The sequence below is a fragment of the Mustela nigripes genome, chromosome 1 (assembly GCF_022355385.1).
Source record: "Mustela nigripes isolate SB6536 chromosome 1, MUSNIG.SB6536, whole genome shotgun sequence".
NCBI classification, from domain to species: Eukaryota; Metazoa; Chordata; class Mammalia; order Carnivora; family Mustelidae; genus Mustela; species Mustela nigripes.
The window spans coordinates 48,395,011-48,419,064 of NC_081557.1; the positions used below are offsets into that span (position 1 = coordinate 48,395,011).

The window sequence follows — 24,054 nt, forward strand, 5'->3', positions numbered from 1 at the left end:
TGGGGCTTCTCCAACTGGGGACCAGGTGAATAGTGACCCACATTAACTGACATCCTAAAAGATTATCTGTAACTCCTAACTCTCCAACAGACACAGTCAATTGAGACCCCTTGCCTGCAGAGAGGGGGATATCTAAAGTTCATGGAATAGAGAGCTACTGCCTCATGACTGGACCCAGCCATTCTATTAAAACCCACTGAAAACTGACACTAGGCCAAGTGCTGGGTACACAGTAGGGTCAGACCGGTTCTTGCCTTTGGACAGAACCCAGACTGATGGGAGACAGGAACGGAAACAGTGACAATGCAGTGTGGTGAGGGCAGACAAGGGGATGAGGATGACAACTCCCCTCCCCACATTACAAGAGAGCTACATACTATGTAGTTGGAGAGACAGGAAAGCACAGCACCAGCTGGGGAAGAGCAGAGGTGTTACACTGAGTCAGCACTAAGGAAAAAAACACTGGAGACGTCTGGAAAAAGGAAGGTTGGAGCCTTCCAGTCTAGGGTTCTTTCCACCTGCCCACAGTCCTGGGTTCCACCCCCAGACTTTCAATTCCAAGTGACCAGGAGGACTAGAACACACAGAGGTGTCACTATTCTCTTCAGTGGTGGCCAACTCCCCTTTGCTAACCACCCAGAGTCCTCCTTTGAATCCCTAAAATACCTAACTGATCACATACTTTTTTTTTTTTTTAAAGATTTTATTTATTTATTTGACGGAGAGAGATCACAAGCAGGCACAGTGGCAGGCAGAGAGAGAGGAGGAAGCAGGATCCCTGCCAAGCAGAGAGCCCGATGCGGGACTCGATCCCAGGACCCTGAGATCATGACCTGAGCAGAAGGCAGCAGCCTAACCCACTGAGCCACCCAGGCGCCCCGATCACATACTTTTTATACACACACGCCTCATCTCCAAAATCAGATGTATCACTAAAAGGATGCCCTGTGACTACCTAGAAAAGGAAATGGTGATGGTTACCAGGCAATGAGGATGGGGTCACAGAAACCCAAGTCATGCCAGACTAACCTCAGTTCCTTTCTTCATCGGGATTATCTGTGCTCAATAGATGTAGTCAGGGCAAATGTGGACTTCATCAGACATTTGATGGGGTATCTCAGGATAACCTGAAGACATGATGGAGAATTGTGGGCTGGGTGCCAGTACAGTATGGAAGGTTAGTAGTGACTGGTGGACTAACCAGACCCAAGGGGAATGATCATAGATGACCTGGAAGGAAGTTCTGAGTGGCAGCAAATAGGGCTGGTCCTGTTTAGTATGTTTATCCTTGACAAAAAATATCACAGGAAGGTCTGTTCATCAAACCTGTAGGCATCAGATTATGGTGAGAAGAGCCAGATACACCTGGTGGAAGGCTGACATTAAGAGCTGAAACAAATGATATGAAAAGTAATGGAAATAAATGGGAAGTCACGGGTTTTAGAAGAGAGGCAAAGTAGAGATGGTTTGAGAAGTGTGATCAAAATAGGAAAGGGTTGGGTGCCTGGCTGGCTCAACTGGAAGAGCACGTGACTCTTGATCTCTGGGTTGTGAGTTCAAGCCTTATGATGGGTGTAGAAATTACTAAAAAAATAAGTAAAATACTTTTTAAAAAGTAGAAAAAGTTTGGGAAGCCACATGAGAATAATGGGTTAAGGAACTGGAGGTGCAGGCTGGAGAAAAGATAGCTCAGAAGAATATGCCTGCATCTTCAGGTATTGGAAGGGCCAGCAGTGGAACAAGGATTAGATTCATTCTACATAAGCCCCGCAGTAAAGTTAAGGCCCTTGGAAGCAGATTCTGGTTGAATATAAGAAATTTCTAATCATTATCCAAAGATAGATTCTGGCAGCCTCAGGAACAAATGAGTTCCCCAGCACTAGAACGGTTCAAGCACTGAGTGGATGACTATAGTAGATCTATTAATTATGGAGTTTTTTTTTTCCCAAGACTAATTGTTAATTTATGTCTGTTCATTCAGAGATACTTTTTGAGAACCTTTTATGTGTCTGGAATCAAGCTGAGTGCTAGGAATTCAAAAGTGAATAAGAAAACACTGTCCCAGGGTACCTGGGTGGCTCAGTGGCTTAAGCCTCTGCCTTCAGCTCAGGTCATGATCTCAGGGGCCTGGGATTGAGCCCCACATCGGGCTCTCTCCTCTGCAGGGGGCCTGCTTCCCCCTCTCTCTTTGCCTGCCTCTTTGCCTCACTGGGACTACCCCCCACCATCAAATAAATAAATAAAATCTTCAAAAAATAAAAATAAAAAAGAAAGAAAACACTGTCCCAGCTCTTAAAGAGTTCCTGGTCCTGCTGGGAGAAGATGGGTAAGTTTATTTCAAGAATATCTTGTGCCTCGATTACAGACCTCAGCACAGAGAAGGTTGGCTTCAGCTTAGATTAAACCAAAGAGATCCTGTAGAAATGCAAACACATATTTGATTATTAAAGGCCATAGCTTAATCAAGCCAAATCACTTGCTTAAACCAACTACTGGCTGTGGGAACAGAAGTGTACACTGAAAACACAATTCATGAATTCCGTGCATGGTATTTTGCTCTTAGAGCCTGAGATCTGATCTTTGGCGGGGACTTGTTTATGTACCTACAGATTGTCTTACAAGTGGCTGTGATGTCAGGGTGAAGTGATTTAGCCAGCAGGGCTACCCAACTCTCCATTTCTTACCCACCCTATGGGGACTTCTTCAGCACAGACATAAACATGCTCCTGCCGTTACCTTATTGCACTCGTCACATGGGGAGGCTAGAAGCCTTGATTCAGGGATATGATTGGATTTTAAATCCCAGTCTCACAGGATTTTAATTACTGGTCTGGGGCAGCAGGGATAGGCGCTGGCTGCCTTTGGATGGAGGAGGTCGATACGCCACTCCACAACATATTGAGCCACAATGCCTGCAGACTCTATTGCTCTATTTAATCATCTTTTGCAAAATTTACAGTGGAACAGGAGGGATCAATACAGAATTTATCACATTCTCTTGTAAATATGAGCCAGGAAAGAGTTCCAGGCAGTTTGTTACTGAGTGGGAGGGAACATGTCTGTGTACAGCTGGGTATTAGGAGAGGAGACAAAATCCATACTTCTTGGCATAAGCTACAAATGCTCAGCCAGTCCCTCTTTAAGCCTGAAAGCAAGTTCAATGGGAAGAACATGGATTCATTCATTCATTCAACCAACCAACATTCCAGAGCACCTATTTTATGCCAGACCCTGTAGAGGCTCTGGGGATACAGACTGGTAATTCTGCTCATGATATCACAAGCAGAGATAGACCACAATGGCACAATGGCTGTGCTACTTGCTAGTGAGTGGTGGAACTTGGCCAAGTTACTTAACAGTGCCATTGTTTCTATACATGGAATATGTAGATAATAAGAGTATCAAATTCAGTTATTTTAATTATTAAGAGAGGGGAAAAAAAGCCATAGTATAGAGTTTAGTACACAGTAAGGACTCAATAAATGATAGCTATTGCTATTTTTTTTTCTTTAAAGATTTTATTTATTTATTTGAGAGAGAGACAGGGAGAGAGAGCATGAGTGAGGAGAAGGGCAGAGAGAGAAGCAGACTCCCCGTGGAGCTGGGAGCCGGATGCAGGACTCGATCCCGCGACTCCAAGATCATGACCTGAGCCGAAGGCAGTTGTCCAACCAACTGAGCCACCCAGGCGTCCCTCTATTGCTATTTTTAGTACAATTACCATTATTAGGCATTCCTTCCTACAATGCATCTCACCAATGGTCTATTGCAGAGATCGCATACTGAACGCGAAGCTCCCCACCCCATCTCTTTAGCAGACAAAAGGGAGAGAAAATTCTAAGACAGTCATGCTTGATAAAAAGTGAGAGTGAAGTCATCAGACTTACAATACTTTCTTGTTTGGTGACCAATAATTGTTGCTTCCAGTCACCAAATAATGAATATGGGGGAGTCTGTGGAAGGTTGGGTTTAGATACACTGAATATGAGAGTCTACAGAATATTAAGCATCAGCAGAGGTATTGGAGACATGAAAATGCTTGGCCTATTGTAAGGCAAATATGTAGGCTAGTCTGGTTAGAAAAGAGGTAGTACAATGTACTGTAAATAAGTGTTCAAACATAATTCATATATAGAGTTAGGTAGGAAATAGGGTTTGCCTTATTCCTGCCAAGGATTTCTGTTCAATGCAACCTAAGGTAGGGGTTTTCTAGATGAGAGATGTTTCCGAATAGCATGCGGCATAAGCACTAGGAGTACAGGGATCCTCAGCTCATTTCCATTTGGGGCAAGTTTCCTGGAGTTGTGGACTCTTAGGAGACCAGCCCACTTCTCTCTCTCTTCCCACAATCCAGCACAGACTACCCTCAGAAGTGGCATCAGGTTCTGTGCCCAGAAAGCAGCTGGGAGCAACTGTCATGGAAGTGAATGACTCGGGATAAAGCAGAGTTCAAAGTGCACATAATAAGAGCCTGGGTCCCTGGGCTTCTGCATTCCCCCACCCCCGCCCACAAATGACAGCTGAGACCAAGGCAGCCAAGCCTGGGGTCTGGGCTGAATTTAGCAGTCAACAATTATACTGTTGACGTCTGGGGCAGAGCCACGTCTCTGCAGAAGGCAGCAGCTTTTGTTCATGCACTGAAAACACATAATCTTCAAACATGCTAATCGCATGTCTGCTTCTGTCTAACAACATTGAAGGGAGGCTGAGGAGAGGGCACACAATGCCCACACATCTGGCTAATTCAGTTATGAGGCCAATCAATCTTGATGGGTTGTCTATAAAACATCAACCACCCCAAAGGACCTGACCAGATGTTTAAGCTTCTGCTGACCAATCCCAGCCTAATGTCCACAGCAGAGAAGAGGGTTTACCAAGAGATGGCTTACACTGCCACTTACATGTTTATTCCCAAAGCTAAGTAAAGCCTTCTGCTTGTATGAGAGCAATTGGTACATTAAAGTGGTGGTTGAGCCAGGCTTACTGCAATGAAGCCCAGGTGACCCATGAACAACACAGATTTGAGCTGTGCGGGTCACTTACACATGGATTTATTTTGAAAAATAGTACTATACATCTATTTTCTCCTCCTTATGATTTTTTTAAATGACACCTTTGCTCTAGCTTACATTATTACAAGAATATGGTATATAATACCTATAATATACAAAATGTATGTTAATCAACCATTTATATTATTGGTCAGACTTTTTTGATCTGCAGTAGGCTATTAATCATTGAATCTCGGGGGAGTCGAAAGTTACAAGCAGATTTTTGCCTGCATAGCGCCCCTAACCACTGCATTGTTCAAGAGCCAACTGTATACTAAAATATACAAACTTTCACTCTGACCTTCAGGAAAGCAGGAGGCCTTCTTTATAGGCAGCTTCAAGAACACTTGGAAAAACAGAAACCAATGAAATATTTTTGCTAACTAATTTTTGCTAACTATACTTCCTAGTAGGGAGAGAATCAGGAGTGTGGAGGTGGGCATCTTTATGATATTAAATGCTACAGGCTCCAGTCCTGGGTGCAGGAACCATTCATCTGCTGATGTCTGCTTTTCAACCCCCCCATCAAGGCTGAAGGAATTACTCATCTCCCTCATAAAATTGTGGCTTTAAAAAAAAAAAAAACAAAACAGAACCACTGCCAACAAAGACTCTCTCAGTTTATGCTCCTTCCTTTCTGGCCAACTCTGGTCACTAGGCAACAGTCACCAAAAATAAAAGTGGAAGGGCAGTGGGAAGATTAGGAGGAAGGAGAGGGCAGGGAATAGACTTGCAGGCTAGGAGGGCCATTTTTGATTCAGAGCTTCTAACTGGTGCTAATGATTCCATTCCCCTCAAAAGGATTTTTCTCTAATTAATTCTAAGGACTTTACCAAGTTTGTCTCAGTTGAGGCTGCATGACAAACCAGATGGATGGACTTGGAAAAAGAAACTTTTCAGAAAGAGAAACACATTTTTTTTTTAAAGATTTTATTTATTTATTTGACAGAGAGAGGTCACAAGTAGGCAGAGAGGCAGGCAGAGAGAGAGGAAGGGAAGCAGGCCCCCCGCTGAGCAGAGAGCCCGACGAGGGACTTGATCCCAGGACCCTGAGATCATGACCTGAGCCGAAGGCAGCGGCTTAACCCACTGAGCCACCCAGGTGCCCCGAGAATCACACATTTAAAGTGAGGTCTTGTGACAGACTGTGGCTAGAATAGTAGCTGGCACACAGTAGGAGCTTAATAAATATTTACTAACTGAGTAATTATGCTTCAGTTATGATGCAGCTGGGCTATGTTCCTTCAATTTCTATTTGTTAGGTGAGACCTCCTATAGCCCAGTCCCTGGAAATACTGCTAGATGAAAACAAAGAGATCAGGAGAGTATTTTCTCAGCCTGAACAAGCGGGGATGAAGCAGTGTTGGAAGGCAGAGGTATGGACCTCATTAGCATACCCAACAACTCTTTATTCTTCCTCATGGCTACAGTAATCAGTGCTGCTGACCAATCCTTCCTCCTTTCGATTCTTTTCCACTTTGATTTTTATGATACCTAACACCCATGACTTTATCTCCTACGCAGGTTCCTGTTCATTCTTCTGTCTCAGGTTATGGGTAACATCCAAGGCTGAGTCCTCAGCTCATGATCCTTTCTCTGTATGTACTCTCCTTTAAGAAACTGTTCCAGTTGGGTGCCTGGGTGGCTCAGTGGGTTAAGCTGCTGCCTTCGGCTCAGGTCATGATCTCAGGGTCCTGGGATCGAGTCCTGCATCTGGGCCTCTCTGCTCAGCAGGGGGCCTGCTTCCCTTCCTCTCTCTCTGCCTGCCTCTCTGCCTACTTGTGATCTCTGTCAAATAAATAAATAAAATCTTAAAAAAAAAAAAAAGAAAGAAACTGTTCCAGTTGGCACAGTTTAAACTATTCCAGTGGTTTGCAATCCTGGCTGTGTATCAAAATTATATGCGAAGTATTAAAAACATATCAGTCCAAGGTAGGAGAAAATATTTGCAATATAGATCACAGATAAAAGGCTGCATCCTTAACATAGAAAGAAATTTCAAAAATTAAGAAAAAGACCAAAAGTCCTATAGAAAAACAGGCAAAAGACATGAAAAAGACAATTCACAGGAGATACGAAATGGCTCTTAACTTTAATCATAACAGGAGAATCAAACTAAAACTATGCTAAGACACTATGTCTCACCTACCAGACTGGCAAAAATCTTAAAGCTTGACAATACACTCGGTTGGGAGAGGTGAGAAAAACAGGCACTTTCATATAAATTGTTAGTGGGAATGCAAAAATGGTACAACTTCTGTGGAGGAGAAATTCACAATATCTAACTAAAGGAATATATATCTACCCCTTGACCCAGCAATACCACTTCTAGGACTTAACTATAAAGACACACCTCCAACAATCCCAAATATACGTGTAAGAGGTTATTCACTGTACCATTATTGGTAACTAAAAGAATACTGGAAAACTCAATGTCTAAGCATAGGAAATACAATACAAACACACAGGGGAATACTATGCAGCTATAAAAAAGAATAAGACCTCTGTGAACTGCTATCATGTGATTTCCAGGAAATATGGTTATGTTAAAAAACCAGACTGCAGAAGAGCATATATCGTGTGCTACCTCTTGTGTAGGAAAAAAGGGTATATTTAAAAATACATATAATTTACCTATACAAAGAAACATGGGGTCAGGGCTCACTGAGGGGAGCAGAAAAAGGGTAGAAAGGGATACAGGAGAGAGTTTTACTTTTCTGAATATATCTTTCTATATAGTTCAAACAACAAAATTAAAACAAAAACAGGTAAGAGAGAAAAGCCTGAAAACTACAAGTGAATTGAAAAATTAACCCAACCGTATTTCAAATGATTAAGACTCACAATGAAGGGGAAAAAATACCACCCAAGTAACATTTGACTCTATACTCTTAGCCTTGGATGGAGTAGGCATGAGAACTGTAAACAAACCCTGATCTGAACTTCATTTAGTAGGTCTGTTTTCTAGAGTGGAACAGGTGAGGCAAGGATGAAGCCTTCTTAGATGTATTATAGGAGTAAGAAAATGAGCAAATGTATCAGTGCTGTTTGGAGCCAGCATTCTCCCTACAAGAAGAAGGGGCATATAAAGAAGAAATGTGTGAAGACAAAGAAGAACCCAGTGGGGATGGACTGGAATGGGAGGTAGTGGTATTCAGGATTTCAAAAATATGTACATGCAATATGCATATGTGTATAAATATGTATATGCACATACGTGTATGCACATGTGTATATAACCATATATATTTCCTGGTCCTGTCAACAGAAAGGGTAATAAGCAAACATGGTACTCAGGTTTCAGCATATAATAAAATTGCTCATTAAAAAGTCTTAGGGTGGGGCACCTGGGTGGCTCAGTGGGTTAAGCCTCTGCCTTCCGCTTGGGTCATGGTCTCAGGGTCCTGGGATTGAGCCCCACATTGGGTTCTCTGCTCAGCGGGGAGCCTGTTTCCCCCCCCCCCCTCTCTCTGCCTGCTTGTGATCTCTCTCTCTGTGACAAATAAATAAATAAATAAATAAATGGGCGCCCGAGTGGCTCAGTGGGTTAAGCCGCTGCCTTCGGCTCAAGTCATGATCCCAGGGTCCTGGGATCAAGTCCCGCATCGGGCTCTCTGCTCAGCAGGGAGCCTGCTTCCTCCTCTCTCTCTCTCTCTGCCTGCCTCTCTGCCTACTTGTGATCTCTCTCTGTCAAATAAATAAATAAAATCTTTAAAAAAAAAAAAAGTCTTAGGGCTCCTGAGAGAAATGGCTGATTCCAGGGCAGCAGCAAGGTGGACACAAGAGGGGAACATCTTTTTCTCCCAGGAAATACGGAAATGCTAAAAGAAAAAAAAAGGGGGGGGGGTATGCCACACCGGTCAAATCTGAGACAGTTTTAGCATTTTAGCACAAAATAACAAAGAACAGTAATGAGTTACAGAACAATTAAAGCAATAGTAGCCATGAGCACATTTTCACAACAGATAAATAAATGTGGAAGAAAAGGACTCTTGTTTACTAAAGGATGACAGGTGCTGAGTGGTCAATGTGGAGTGAGTGCTGGAGTTGGGAAAGTTGTAAAATATTCATTTTGCAACCACTGTATAAAAGACTGGTTCAGGAAAGACTCATCAATGGGGAAAAAAAAAGAATCATCAATAGAAGCTAAGTCCAGAGGGAAATTTTGATGAGGAGCAGGATAGCTGCATAGTCTTAAACTGTCTCCCCACAGACTGCTTATTAATTTCAAGGGAAAAAGTAATAAAGAGGGACTCCTAGGTGCCTCAGTGGGTTAAATGTCTGCCTTCAGCTCAGGTCATGATCCTAGGGTCTTGGCACTGAGTCCCACATCGGGTTCCTTGCTCAGCGGGGAGACTGCTTCTCCCTCTGCCTGCCAGACCCCCTGCTTGTGCTTACATGTACACACCCTCCGCCTCTGACAAATAAATAAATAAAATCTTTTTAAAAAGAAGTCATAAAAATACAGTGGAGAAACCACTTGGGTTTGTGACGGGGTGGGAGTGAGACTGTTAACTGAAAACTTTTGAATTTTGTACTGTGTACTAGTATTAACTATTCAAAACAGGAAGAAAAATAAAACATAAAATATCTCTGAAAGTCTAGTAGGCAGAATAATGGCCTCCCCCATGATATCCACATTCTAATCCTTAGAGCCTGTGATTGTGCTAAATCACCTGGCAAAGGGGAATTAAGGTTGTAGATAGAATTAAGGTTGTTGGGCTGCCTGGGTGGCTCAGTGGGTTAAACCTTTGCCTTCAGCGCAGGTCATGATCTCAGGGTCCTGGAATCGAGTCCTGCATCGGGCTCTCTGCTAGGCGGGGAGCCTGCTTCCTCCTCCCCCTCCCCCTCCCTCTCTCTCTCTACTTGTGATCTGTCAAATAAATAAAATCTTAAAAAAAAAAAAAGAATTAAGGTTGTTAATCAGCTAACTCTGAGAAGGGAAGATTACCCTGGATTATTCAGGTGGGCACAATGTAATCGTAAGGGTCCTTAAAAGTGAAAAAGGGAGGCAGAAGACTCAATGTCAGAATGATAAAGGAGAAAGACCAACTGACCACTGCCAGTTTGAAGACATAAAGGGACTATGAGACAAGGAATGTGGGCGGGCTCTAGAAACCAGAGAAGGCAAGAAAAGAGATTCTCTCTGTGTCTCCAAAAAGTAATGTACTCCTGACACCTTGCTCTTAGTCCACTGAGATCCATTCTAGACTCATTTCCAGAATTTTAAGATAATAAACTTGAGTTGTTTTAAGCCACTAAGTTTTTGCTCATTTGTTCACAGCAGCAATAGGAAGGATATGTAAGAAAAGTTACAATGGTTGCTTCTGAGGAGGAGGACCAGGGACTCTGTAAGGGAGACTTCTTTTTCACTATATATATTCTGGTACCGCTTGAAATTTTTACCTTGTACATTTTTTAAAGTAAAAATCACTGTTGGGGCACCCGGGTGGTTCAGTCAGTTCAGTGTCTGACTCGGTTCCAGCTCGGGTCATGATCTCAGGGTGTAAGACTGAGCCCTGAGTCTGTCAGGTTCTGTGTTCAGCAGAAGTCTGCTTCCCCCTCTCCTTTTCCTCCGCTCCTCCCTCCACCCTCAAGCGCGCGTGCTTGCACTCTCTAAAATACATTTAAAAAAATAAAATTTTGAAAGTAAAAATCACTAGTCACTAAACAAACGTCAGTCACCTCAGAAGCACTATTAATTTCGAAGTGGAGTTTAAGTCCTCTGCTCATCCCCAAGGCTCTTCACACTCCCTACCCATAATCCAGCAGGGGGCCCGCTTCTTCCTTCTCTCTAACATGCAAATCTTATTTCTGTTACTGATGCACCTGAAAAGCTTTCCTCCTTCCCTCTACTTGTTTGAACTCTACCTGTCCTACGGGAATGGCCTCCAGTCCCCCTCCTCCACGAAGCTTCTACAACACCAACACTGATCTTTCCCTCCTCATTCATTACATGCTTTTTATTCTGCCCTTGGAGTAAGTTTATTTCAGAGTCCTGAACTGTCATGCACTGTTCTCAGTGAGCTTTGCTGATGAGCCTCTGCACCAAACTGGGGTACAGCCTGAAGGAAGGGCCTGCCTCTTTCTCTTTTTTATTTCCTGTAACGTCCAGTGCCCATTATAAATACATTTATTCAACAAATGTTTACTGAGTACCCTTCATGTGCTAAGGATACTGCAGGATGCTGGGAATATAAACACTGCAGATCCAGACCTTCTACCTTCAGGAAACACATTAATATAACAAAGGAGAGATCTAGTGATCAAATAACTGTATGACTACATGTTGTGGTAAGTTTAAGAAAGAAATTATTCAGGACGCTTTAAGAGCATAGGTTCAGAGGAACCTAGAAAAGGGATACTGGCGGTCAGCTGCAGGAAAATATTTAACAGTTGCTGAATTAAGTATTAGATTAATTCTTAGATTTGCAATTAGATAAATCAGAAGGCGTTCATTGAAAGTCACAAAATATGAAAACAGAAGGAAGCTTTGAGATTGAAAGCCAATGATCTAGTTTTAGATCATTAGAGGCTCAGTGAGGCGGAGGGTCTCCTCAAGGTTGCACAGCAAGGCTGAATTAGTGCCAGATAACCTAAACCTGACATAGCACTTCCAACCAAATAGCATTCATTACTTCAAAGGGAGTTTCTGAAGGAATCCTGAAGTGGCAAGCTCCTTCTGCCACATTTAAAAGAATTCATTTCTAAAACCATGTTTGGGAAGGAGTCTATGGTATAAGCCTATAGAGAGCATCTCTGCTGTGCTCCTTCTGTGACACTGCCAGGCCTCTGTGTAGAGGAAGAGAAAGCATGAATGCTAGAAGCACAACTCCTTTTGGGTAGGGAAACTTGGTCCTGGGCAAATCCCCAGTCTGACTCTAGGATGGGAACTTTGCTACTATTCTGCAGCCCTTGATCTTCAGATTGACATCCCTTCTTAAAGCTGCAGTGCTGCCCTTTTTCTGTGCACTCTGTCCACAAGCATATTCACTGAAGGAGCAAGACTGGGCCAGCAAAGGGCAGATGGCCTTGCTTCAGGAAATCTGAATTCTACTCAGCTCTGTTTCCAGGCCCAGTGCAGGTGGAGGAGAATACTGGACAGAGAACAGACCTGCCCCAGCTAAGGCTGACCTCTCCTTCACCCAGGGGAGACTTGGCCTCCAGCTGCCTCTGTTGGCGGTGATGAGGTCATGCCGGATACCAGCCAGGCTCATGCAAGGACTGCTTGGAGCCGATTACAGTCTTGATGAAATGAGGGTGCCTGGATGGCAGGCGGCTCTGAAGAGCTTGGGCTCTGGTGGCCAGGCACTGATCTGTAACTCAACCATGCAGTGACTCCTCTACATCCACAGGATCTGAGATACAGAAATATCTTTCCCTGGGGGTTAGCAAGGACAGTTCTTTACTCTGCACTGGGTGAGGGGCTGAATAGGCCAAGGACAGAGGAAGGACTCAGGGCCACTGAGGACCCCTGTTGACCTTTACTTACCATGTGGACTGAAATTATACCACCACAGAACCCCTCCATTCCCACATGTCCCTGACGGGAGTACTGGGTCCCTCTGGATGCTTCTCCATAGGACTTTCTCAAGTTAAGTGATGAACTGAGATCTACACTTCAGGTCTCAAAACATTTACTCAGGGAAGACTTCTCTTGCTTCAGACCAGATCAGGTCCCTGTTATGCTCTCATAGAACCCTCTATTCTTCCTTAATAATACTTATCTCAGTGACAATTAGCTAATAATTCTGTAATAATTTGCCTAATGTCTATATTCTGCCAGAGTCTAAGCTTCACAAGGATAGGGAGATGCCATAAATGTTGTTTAATAAAAGGAAATAAGTGAAAAGACGAGTTTTACAACAAAAACAAAATTTTACAGATAAGTTTTGAATAGTACTCTTTTTAAAATATTTTATTTACTTATTTGACAGAGAGAGACACAGTGAGAGAGGGAACACAGTAGAGGGAGTGGGAGAGGGAGAAGGAGGCCCCCCGAGAGCAGGGAGCCCAATGTGGGGCTTGATTCCAGGACCCTGGGATCATGACCTGAGCCGATGGCAGATGCTTAACAACTGAGCCACCCAGGCGCCCTTGAATAGTACTCTTTAAAAGAAAACTTTCATATACACAAGAGTAGCTCCTCTTAAATACCACCTTAGCTATGGGGCCTGTTGGGTCCTCCTGGCTTTCTGGCCTGCAACCACTCACGCACACAAGCCAATCATTTCTGGTTCTTTTTTTTTTTTTTTAAATTACAGAGAGAGAGAAAGAGAGCAGGAGCATTTGCGGGTAGGGGTGAGGTGGGCGATGGGGTGGGGGTGGGGGGGTAGAGCAGGGAGCCCAACGCAGGCTTGATCCCAGGACTCTGGGATCATGACCTGAGCTGAAGGCAGACGCTTAACCAACTAAGCCAGCCGGGCATCCCCACCCATTCCTGATTTTGAGTGGCATGGAGGATTTTCTATCTTTCTAAGAGCTCTATTGAGATATAACTTATATACTATAAAGCTCACCCATTAAAATATATATTTAATGTTTTTTAGTATATTTACAGAGTTGTACAACCATTATCATAATCTAATTTTAAAATATTTTTACCAGCTTTGTGTAGTGGCAGTATCGTAGCCAATGAGGTTTATCCAAGGTGCAATTATGGCTAATTGAAAATATTTTTACCAGGCCCCAAAGAAATCTTGTACCCATAAACAATCACTCCCCATCCCTCCCACAGACACTTATTGGCATGCAGAGTTTTTAGCTCCATATCCAAACAACATGAGGAACCTTCAGCTTCCAATGATCTGACATGATCTCTTCATCATACAGATGAAAAAAAGTGATGGCAGAGATGCCACAAGTCCTACAGAGGTGAGACGGTGGCAAGCTGGGTGCCTGCATCATAATGGCAGTGCTCTGATCTCTCTGCTACATAGTCTGACTGTGTGTCCCAAATGTTTTAGCCCAATGGACTTCAAGCTACTTGAGGGCAGAGGCTATATTCTGCTCATCTGTCTTCCCTTCTTGGCCAGGTGTACCATCAGGGCGGTGATATCTCAGGTGTGGTCCATGTACTGGCACAGGTCTGTGAGCCCTGATACCAGTTCTTGATGAGGTAACTACAGTGGAATGTCTGGAAACTTTTATAGCAACTTAGGATAATTTTATATCTGTTGAACCTAATGACATATTCAAGCCTCTATTTTGTATGCCTTATTAAAATATAATTTTTCCAGTAATTTATTTTTATTGTTTTTTACAGAAGTATTGGTTCATGACAGATTGACAATTCAAACAACAACAAAAAGAAACAGATCTTTCATAGATTGTTTGAACAAAGTGCTGCCTTAAAGCAACCCATTCTCCATTCCTGTTCCCCCTTTCCCCCTCAGTTTCCTTATATCTCTTGCACTTGCTCTTCCCATGCTCACATCTGAAATGAAGGTTCTTTCAGTTGTGTCCTCGGGTATCTTTAGCTCTACAGCTCTCCATGGGCAACTCACAGACTTCCACCGCCCCCAAGAAATGAACAGCTCTGAAATTTTCATGCCCAACTTAGCAGTCTTTTCTTCTTGAGCCTCAGACCCATTTACCCAACTGTCTGCTACACACCTCTCCGAGAGTGTCCCCCAGGTTCCTTGATTGGTCAACAGCTATTTATTAATCACCTACCATAAGCCAGCTGTGAGTGTTTTTTTTATTTCCTAGGAGATATGAATATAGCAGCAAATTAAAGAGACATGGCTTACATTTTAGTGGGGAAGAGAGAGATGATGAACCAATAAACACGATCATTTGAGGGACTGATAAATGGCAGAAAGAAGGAAAAACGGGATAATATGAGAGAAAGTGACTGGGGGAACTATTTTACTAGAGTGCCCAGGGAAGGCCTCTCTGAGGAGGGGGACATGTGAGTTGAGACCTGAATTCCCAAGGGGGATATGATCCCAATAACTGGGAGAGGTAGGTACAGAGGCCCTGCCAAGGGAAGGAGTTCAGTGCATCTGAGGGGTAAGAGTAGGCCAGTATGTAACTGAAGAACTATGAACAAGGGTGGGAAGTGGCTAGAGATGAGGTCACATAGGCAGGCAGGGTCTGGGTTCTTTGGGGCCTTACAGGCTCTGGTAAGGAGTTTGGATTTCATTTTGGTGTGGGTTGATACCAATGGAAGGTTTTAAGTAGAACAATGACAAGACTGATTGATTGACTGACTGATTAAGATTTATGTTTTAAAAAGATCTCCTTGGCTATAATTTGGAGGATGGACCTAGGAAGACAAAAATGGAAATGTGGGACTAGCCAAGAAGCTGTGCTGGTCATCACCTTGGGACTAGAGCTGCACTAATGGAAATGGGAAAGTAGGAATGGGTTCAAGATGTGCTTTAGAGTTACAACTGACAGGACTTACTGAAGGACTTGACAGGGAATGTAAGGAAAAAAGAGAATTCAAGGATGATGTCAAGATTTGGGGCCTGAAAACTATGTAGATGATGATATCATTTATTGATATGTGGAAGATCTGGCAGATGCCAATTTTGGAAGAAAAGCAGACGCATGCATATTTTGGCCAAGTTGACACTAAGATGGAGGGAAAAACAGGAGCTGGGGGAGTGGATTAAGTGAATAGCGATCATTTTTTTTTTTTTAAAGATTTTATTTATTTATTTGACAGAGAGAAATCACAAGTAGACGGAGAGGCAGGCAGAGAGAGAGGAAGGGAAGCAGGCTCTCTGCCGAGCAGAGAGCCCGATGCAGGACTCGATCCCAGGACCCTGAGATCATGACCTGAGCCGAAGGCAGCGGCTTAACCCACTGAGCCACCCAGGTGCCCCAATAGCGATCATTCTTTTTCAGGACTTTGCCATGAAGGGATGGACAGAAATGAGGTGGCAGTTGCATGGAGATATAAGGCTCAGAAAATTTTTAGTTAGCTTTCTTGTTTAAGATGGGTGATTGTAGAGCATATTTTTATGCTGACTGGAATCAGCCAGCAGAGAGGGTAACAAAGAATGCAGGAGAGATCAGGGATAATAACTGGAAGGGCAAAGTCCTTGAGAAGCAGAGGAAACAGGAGCCTGAGCTTAAATGCAGGTTTGGTCTTAGGAACTGCAGAGGAAGGAGGGTGGCACTCAAGTACATATGGGGGTAGGCCAATGGAAGCAGTGGGAAGATGAGGTAGTTCCCTTCTGACTACAATATATTTTCTGTAGGAAGTGTGAGGTGGGGTCATTGGCTTGGTAGCTGGAGGAGAGGATAGGAGGTCTGAGGAAATTGAAGGTATAAAAAAGGCTCTAGAATAAGATGGTGACTGTACTCACAAGTACGATGGGGTGGATGACAGTGAGATTTATGGTTGTAAATGTGAAGTGAGTCCACTTAGCATGGTTGTGTGATTTTTTTTCTCCAGCAATATTCAGTTCTCCTGATACAGACATGAAGTAAAAAGAAACTGGGTTTAACCAGGGTTAGTCAGTGTTTCATCAGATGAGTGCAAAGAAGGGAAAAAGCAGCAAGGGAATCATCAGAACACTGGGCCATGGAATCTGAAAAGTGGGAGAGGAGAAAATGTTCAAAACAGTCATACCCCTGTACCTCTAATCCTGTATTTCCTATCTCTGCCCAAGTACATGCCTTCTACTCAGTCATCCAACCCGGAACCAGGACCTAATCCTGACTCCTCTCTCATGGTCTGATCCTATGGATTCTACTCCTGACTCTTTGTGGGATCAGTCTTCTCTCCCTTCCCACTTCAACAGCCTTGGCTTAGGCCTCACTTAGACAACTGCAAAGCTTTTAAATGAAATATTTTCCCTTTCTCCAACCATGCCCCTTCCTATCCATGTTTTTCCATTTTCTTAACCTTTGATTCAAGTATAACATATACAGAAAAGTACAAAGAATAAAGATGGGCATAGCTCAAAGAATTCTCATCAAGGTAGATACAGCTGCACAACCAGGATCTAGATAAATAAATAGACTACTACTCATCCCAGAAGCCTCTTGGTATCCTCTCCCAGTCACTACCTGCCCACTTGAGGGTAACCACTAAGCTGACTTCTTATAGCACTGGTTAGTTTTGTCTATTCTGAACTCTCTATGTAAATGGCAGTCATACAGTAAGTACTCTACATGTCTGGCTTGTGTCCAGAATGCTTGTGTCCAGAGATTCATTCGTGTCATTCATTCAATTGATTATTCCACTGTGTGAACATTCCATAATTTACCCATTCAATTACTGATAAACATTTTTGAAACTCCTAAACCATTTTTCACATTAACATAAATCCAATCTTTCCCTCCCCTAAATTTTAATCCTCTCCCCCTGCACAATAAAGTCCCATTTCCTGAGCAGGGCTTGGTAGAGGCCTCCATTATTGGCTCCTGCTTTCCATTCTTGCCTTCTGAGCCTTGCATCCATACTCTATAAACCCAGTTCTTCTGAACCACCCCACCTGCAATGTATTGAATGCATTGAAGTATGCTGCTTCATACTCCATGCCTCTGGAGATGCTGGTCCCTCTGCGTTTCTCCCTCATCCGCCTGGTAAACTTGTATTCATCCTGTAAGACTTAGTGCACACACCATCCCCTACACCATGCTTTCCCTGCTCTCCCCTGGGACTGCAAGTTCTTTTCTCTATGATCCCTCAGCACCTCCTATACATCTCCATTAATATACCTGATAGCAAGTCTTTGTTAAAATGTCTGATTTCCTCTCTGAACTATGAGTTCCTTAAGGGCAAAGACCATGTCTGGATCGTCTTTATTTCCCAGGTGCCTAGGGTAGGACCTATGACAGGAGAGGTACTCAGTAAGTGTTTGAAAAATGAATGAAAAGACTTGCCTAGGGGTTACATAGCATGCTAGCACTGGAAGGGGTCCATGGGATCAGCTACTCTAACTTACCTATTTTAGAGAAGAAAGGATTTGCCTACAGAAGAAAGGATTTGCCTAAAGGAGAAAGGATTTGCTGGTAGCAGGGCCAGAACAGCTGATCTTCAGCCCAGTGCTCATTCCCCTTCTTTGCACGGCTGGCAAGAATCAGAGGGTGAAGTTTCCAAAGGACAGCCAGAGGCAAAGCCAACTCCCTCAGCATCTGGCAGTACAGCCAGATGGACAGACAGTGCAGTGGAACAATGAAAGGAGCTTTAAGTTTCCAGCCCCCAAAACAAACTAACAGGCTGTTCAAGGGAAGATGTCAGCACTGGGAAGGCTTTTAGCCTTAGGCAGAGATGGTGGGGAATCTGGCTCATTTGATGACGGCTGGTTAACACTGAGGACTCAGTCATGCCCTTGGGAGAGAAGGGCAAGGAAGAGCCAAGAAAGTAAGTAGAAGGAAAGTGGCTAAGGGAAGCCCTGGGGAAAGTGCTGTAGGTTTCACAAAGGCCAAGTGTTTTGGAGGTGATAAGCACTGAAAAGGCAGTGGTACTGTAACTACAAAGATAGGTGTAAAGAGGTGGCTTGTGTGTAGAGCTCTAAGACACCAGATACAATCTGACATGAAGATCGAGTGGGCCAGGAAACAAGGGTGCCACATCTCCCAATGGAAAATCTACAGTGGCCTTAGAGATTTACCAGTGCACCCCATCACATACTAAACTGTGTGCAGAGCACCGTGACAAAGGAGGCAGGGGCAAATCAGACACTGTCTTCACCCTCAATCTACCTCAGTCTAGTAGCAGGGACTGGACCCAAATCCCAGGGTCCAGGAGCAGGGAAGAGTTCAGAAGGGAAGTGGCACTGAAGATGTGGACTGACTGGCAGAAAAACCTGCATGAGTAAAGGCACCAAGGTAGGAACTCTGGGGCGACATTACTGTACAGCTGATTAGGGTAGCAGTGGGAAAAAAGTTAGGTGAGGGTCAGACTAGAATGTCTCCAAAATCAGGTTAAAAAGTTAGGATGAGTAGGATTCTTTTTATATTGTATATATATGTGTGTGTGCATGTGTGTATGTATATATGTATGTATTTATTTTAGACTTTTATTTTAAGTAATCTATACACCCAACACGCGGCTCCAACCCCAAGATCAAGAGTCGCATGCTCTAGAGACTCAGCCAGCCAGGAGCCCCTATTTTTTTTTTTTAAGATTTTATTTATTTATTTGACAGACAGAGATCACAAGTAGGCAGAGAGGCAGGCAGAGAGAGAGGAGGAAGCAGGCTCCCTGCTGAGCAGAGATCATGACCTAAGCCAAAGGCAGAGGCTTAACCCTCTGAGCCACCCCGGCGCCCCGAGGAGCCCCTATTTTGTATTTATTTTTTTAACAAGTAAGCACTGACTGTTTTTGAAGTTATTAAGTATTATCCATAAAGTGCCTCCCCTGTAGAACATACACATGCCCTACTCCTGACATGACAGAGTAGGTGGCACACTTCCATTTCCAGATGAGGAAAGAGAACCTCAGAGCAGTCTGTAGTTGGTCCAAGACCACAGGCAGTGGCAGGGCTGGCATTCAGATCCTGACTCCATAGTTCATGCCCTTGACTTGCAGCTTTCCTCAACTGGGCTTCTCCTCTGAACCACACACAGGAAACTGAGTAACGATTTTTTCAGTTCTCCCAAGAATGGTGCATAACTTGTACCATTTTAGATGCCTGGGAGAGGAGTTATTCCATGTGTACAGTGGCTGCCTTACAGCATTAGGGCTCAATGCTCTGGAGGAACCCTGGTTGAGAAAGGCTGCCAAGATTGGAAGTATGTCTCAGGAAGATGGATCTAGCAGGGGATCACATCCCTGGGAGGAAACAGCTGCGAAAGCCCCTGAAGAGCCCTAGAAATACAGGTAGACAACTCTAGGGGCTTAAGGGAAGCAACTCCCCACCCTCCTGATTATTCCTCTTCCTCTTCCTAGTCATCCTCTCTCTCCTACCCTACCTCCCTCCAACCTTCTCTTGTACTTGGCAGTCAAGTGCTGAGGCAGAGCTTTTTAGTTCATTAGCCAACAACACAGGCAGAAGCAGCACAGTCACAGAATGAGAACCACAAAGGCGTCCACTTCTTTGTGGAGCTCAGGAGTAGAAAACTGGTCCTCATGAATTCAGAACTCAGAACCCAACCACATAAAACTGGCAAACTCCCATTATCCTTCCTTTTTTTTTTTTTTTTAATTGTGTTATGTTAGTCACCATACAGGACATCAGTTTTTGATGTACTGTTCCACGATTCACTGTCTGCATATAACACCCAGTGCTCCATGCAATCCACGCCCTCCTTAATACCCATCACTGGGCTCACCCATTCTCCCATTCTCCCCCCCTTGTAAAACCCTCAGTTTTCTTCCCAGAGTCCATAGTCTCTCATGGTTCATCTCCCACTCCCTTTTCTCCCCCTTCATTTTTCCCTGCCTTCTTCTAAAGTCCTCCATGCTATTCTTTATGCCTCCCATTAACTCTTCCTAGTAAGGTTTAAGCACGCACATGCGCGCGCGCGCGCGCGCACACACACACACACACACACACACACACACACACACCCCTGCCCCCTAGCCTCAGGCTTTCTATAACTGACTCCACATCTTTACTCACTAGGATACTTCCTCCTTTATGTTCCCAGAGCCCCTGTCCAGTCCCCCACCAGAAACCCACCCACCTGTCACTGCCTGTTTCCATATCTATCTCCTCTACCAGTCTGAGAATCTCTCACGGTCAGGGTCAATTTGCCTGATCATCTTAGGATGCCCTGAAGTCTATGGGTTCAGAAATGACAACTACCTAGCCCACAGTGACAATGCAGAACTAAAGTAAACCCAGGTCTGTCAGACTCCCAAGCTTGTGTTCTTTCCACTATGTTACAGGACCTCCTAAAGATGAAGAAATGACCTGTGCTAAGCATTCAGCCTAACAATGCAAGAACTCAGAGGTGGTGCTATGAGACTGGACCAGAGCACCAAGAGAAGCTTCCTGAGAGAGGGATCTAGATGAGAAGAGAGGGAACACGATGGTTGTTTTAGGCAGGATGGAGAAGTTGTGGCTGAAAGAGAATGAAGAAGTCTTTAGGCAGGAGCACAGGTTTTACATAGGAGGAAATAGGAGACTTATACCTGTCAGGAGGAGAGCTTGACATCTTTACACAATCATGGTGCACTTACCACATATCTGGGCATATACAGGCATTATCACTACTCCCCATGTTACCCCTGTGATACTTCCAGGTGTTATCTGACAGATAAGAAACTGAGGCCTAGAAAGTTAAGGCAACATATCCAAGGCAAAACAGCTAGTAGGTGGGGGAGGTAGGATTTAAACCCAGGTTGGCCTGACTTTGAGGTCCTCAGTGTCCCTTCTATTACTCCACGCTGCCTCTGAAGGGATCGGAGAACTGCCCACGTTAATAGACTGATGCAGCTGCCTGGACCTCCTCCCAGCTCTCATACGGGGTAACTAAAGCCCTGTGGACACTCAGCAATTTCAAAGACAAGGGTTCTGTGTGGACCTCGTGAGCACAGGCTGCCCCTGTGCCTAGGCCTGCCTTGGATCTCCCAGAAAGTATCCCTCTAAAGTTGCTGCAGCAAAGCCAGTGGCAAATATAGGTTGAGAAAATTCATTGGGCAGGAAGGCAGCCCTTCTGCCTTCCCTGAAACCCTCGGGAGGAGGTCAGCTGAGGTCACAAGACCTTGGAAATGTGACTGGCAATAGCCCCTAGGACAAGAGAGCAGGATCTTGCCTCTCGGTTGGCTGGTCACACACACAGGCAGACCAAAAGAGGTCAAGGGGGGTGAGGGGGGATAGAAGTTGGCAGGCCTGCAGGCCCTGAGTGACGGCCACTTGTTCAGGTCGGGAAAGGAGAAATAAGTGGGTTAATGGTTTTGGCCCTTGAGGCTGGGAGATTAAGGCAGGGGGTGTAAATAGATGCTGGGTAAAAAGGCAGGTGGGCGAACTGTAAAGTTGGGGGCTAAGGGCATCTGTTCCAAGCCAACAGGCAGGAACCATGCCCCTGGAATGGCTCAAAGGACCAGCCTTGGCCTGGGGGGGTGAGGGTGGGGGATGGTTCATAAAAGGCCTGCGCATCTTCATTTCAAAGGTGTTCGATCTGGAAGGCTGGGTGAGGGTCTCTCTTTAGAGTGAATTCCCTGTTTGGGGGCTGACGGGAAGCAGGGAATGTAAACCACTGGACAATGGCTTCGAGTACTGACTGATTTTAAGGCTCAGCAGAAACAAGCCCTATGGTGAATGCTCCCATTCTTAGCTGCAAATATCTTGCCTGAAATCTTTCCAAAGGACAAAGTCAGCAGCACCTTGCTTGGAGACAAGTTTTCTAAGTCTCCATTTCTGAAAGCAGTGAGCTCTTGCTCTGAAAGCATCAGTCACCCCAGGCAATGTCACCACATCCAGGAGAAGTCCTACACCTCACAGCATTCATGCCCCAGAGCCAGCCACACCCTGCTGCTCTGAGGCAGATCGCCTAGGCAGGGGGTATGGGCCAGGCCTAAATTTTAAGCCAGTGTGGCTGTGGCTGACAGAAGGTGGCGGGACTTGGGGATTACTGAGAAACCCCTCCAGCCTAATCACATGACAAGGACTAGAACATTATCTGGGAATGTTAGGCTGTGAAGGAAGGGCTCTGGGACTGAAAGAACTTTCTTTGAATACTGGATTTTGAAAAAGTGATTAGGTTGCAGAGGACAGTTGGCAGAAATGACAGAGAAGAAAATCACAGTGTATTTAAAAAAGATGTTTTAAGCAGTTAGAGAAGAATTAAAATGGAATGGACTCCTGGGGAAGAAACACGGTTCCCTCAGTCATTGCTAGGGTCCAAGGAAATGCCAGCCTGGCAGCTGTTGAAGGTTCCTGCCAGGAGGAGGGGGAGCATAATCAGGGTTACTCAGAGGACTTCTGAGGCCGCTTCTGGCTCCCAGGCTCTATGAAGAATGACCACCAACAAGGAGGCCCTTGGTATCCAGGCCCAAGAGAAAGTCCCTAGGCCCTCAAGAAGTGGCAGCAAGGGCATAAAGAGATAGTCATGTGCCATACTCAGAGGCCTGGGCCTTACACCTAGGTAAGATGCTTCTCTCCCTACCCCAAAGAGAGGCCAGAATGGGATAAGAGGAAGTGGGAGGGAAAGTGAGAGCTTGGGAAATATCTGACAGGTGGGAGGTAACTCTGTACCAGCCCAAACTGGGGGATGGCACATACTGTCCCTCCAATTAAACCAACACTCTCCAAAGGGAGGGTATTCAATCAATGAAAGATTTATTGAGTGCTTACTTTATGCCAAGGACTAAACTAGGTGCTAGGGACAAATCAGTGGCCTTTAGGGAGTGAGTCAAGTTAGGGAGAAGGCTACTGAACATATGAAAATAATTCCAGATTGTGACAAGAGTGATGATGGGAAAGAATAGCGTGCCATGATCCAGAGTAATGAAAGGGGGCTAATTTAGACTGTGGTTGGGGCATGGGATCAAGGAGAATGTCTTTGAGACCTGCACTGGTACAGAGTTGAAGGGCTTCCCTCCTTGTTCCACTAGCCCTGCTCTGGAGGTCACAGGGGAGAAAAGAGGATATTTCTGGAGAGAGGCACAATAAAAAAAACTCAGAGCATATGCAGACAGGCAGCATGGTGTGGTGTGTGACACACACACAGGCAAAGAACACATTCCAGCCACATGAAGGCAAATCACACATCTCAGAGCCACTCTCATGAGGTGGAGCCACCCTCTGGGCATTTCCCACTCTGCGAGGGGAACAGAGCTCTGCAGAAGCATGGATTTTCCAGAGTGGAGAGGTTGCCAAATACTCTTTCTCTGCCAACCTCCAACCGCATTCCCCCATGCGCTCACCTCCATCAAGCAGCTCCTTGACAGTGCGGTAGTCATCAGCAAGGACAGCGTAGTGCAGGGCTGTGCAGCCCTTGAAGCTGGCACGGTTGTTTAGTCGGTTGTTGAAGTCATCCTCTCGGGTTACCAGGACTGGGGGGACAGCAACACAAACCCTCCCATTAGCAACAAATGCCAGGAGTCACCAATATCACCTTGGTGTTTTCTTTCCCTCCCTCAATCATC

At 44.7% G+C, this 24,054-nt stretch overlaps 1 protein-coding gene and 1 pseudogene across 2 annotated transcripts in view; one reads left to right on the plus strand and one right to left on the minus strand.

The window, feature by feature from the left end:
• The window catches only part of CLPB (ClpB family mitochondrial disaggregase), a 143,381-nt gene that overhangs the window by 46,179 nt on the left and 73,148 nt on the right, over positions 1 to 24,054 (minus strand). For both annotated transcript variants that reach the window (XM_059410105.1, XM_059410106.1), the window contains one exon: positions 23,833 to 23,961. In XM_059410105.1, the coding sequence (XP_059266088.1) occupies positions 23,833 to 23,961 (129 nt within the window). The remainder of the gene's footprint in view (positions 1 to 23,832; positions 23,962 to 24,054) is intronic.
• Positions 13,657 to 13,835, plus strand: LOC132009078 (U4 spliceosomal RNA; annotated as a pseudogene).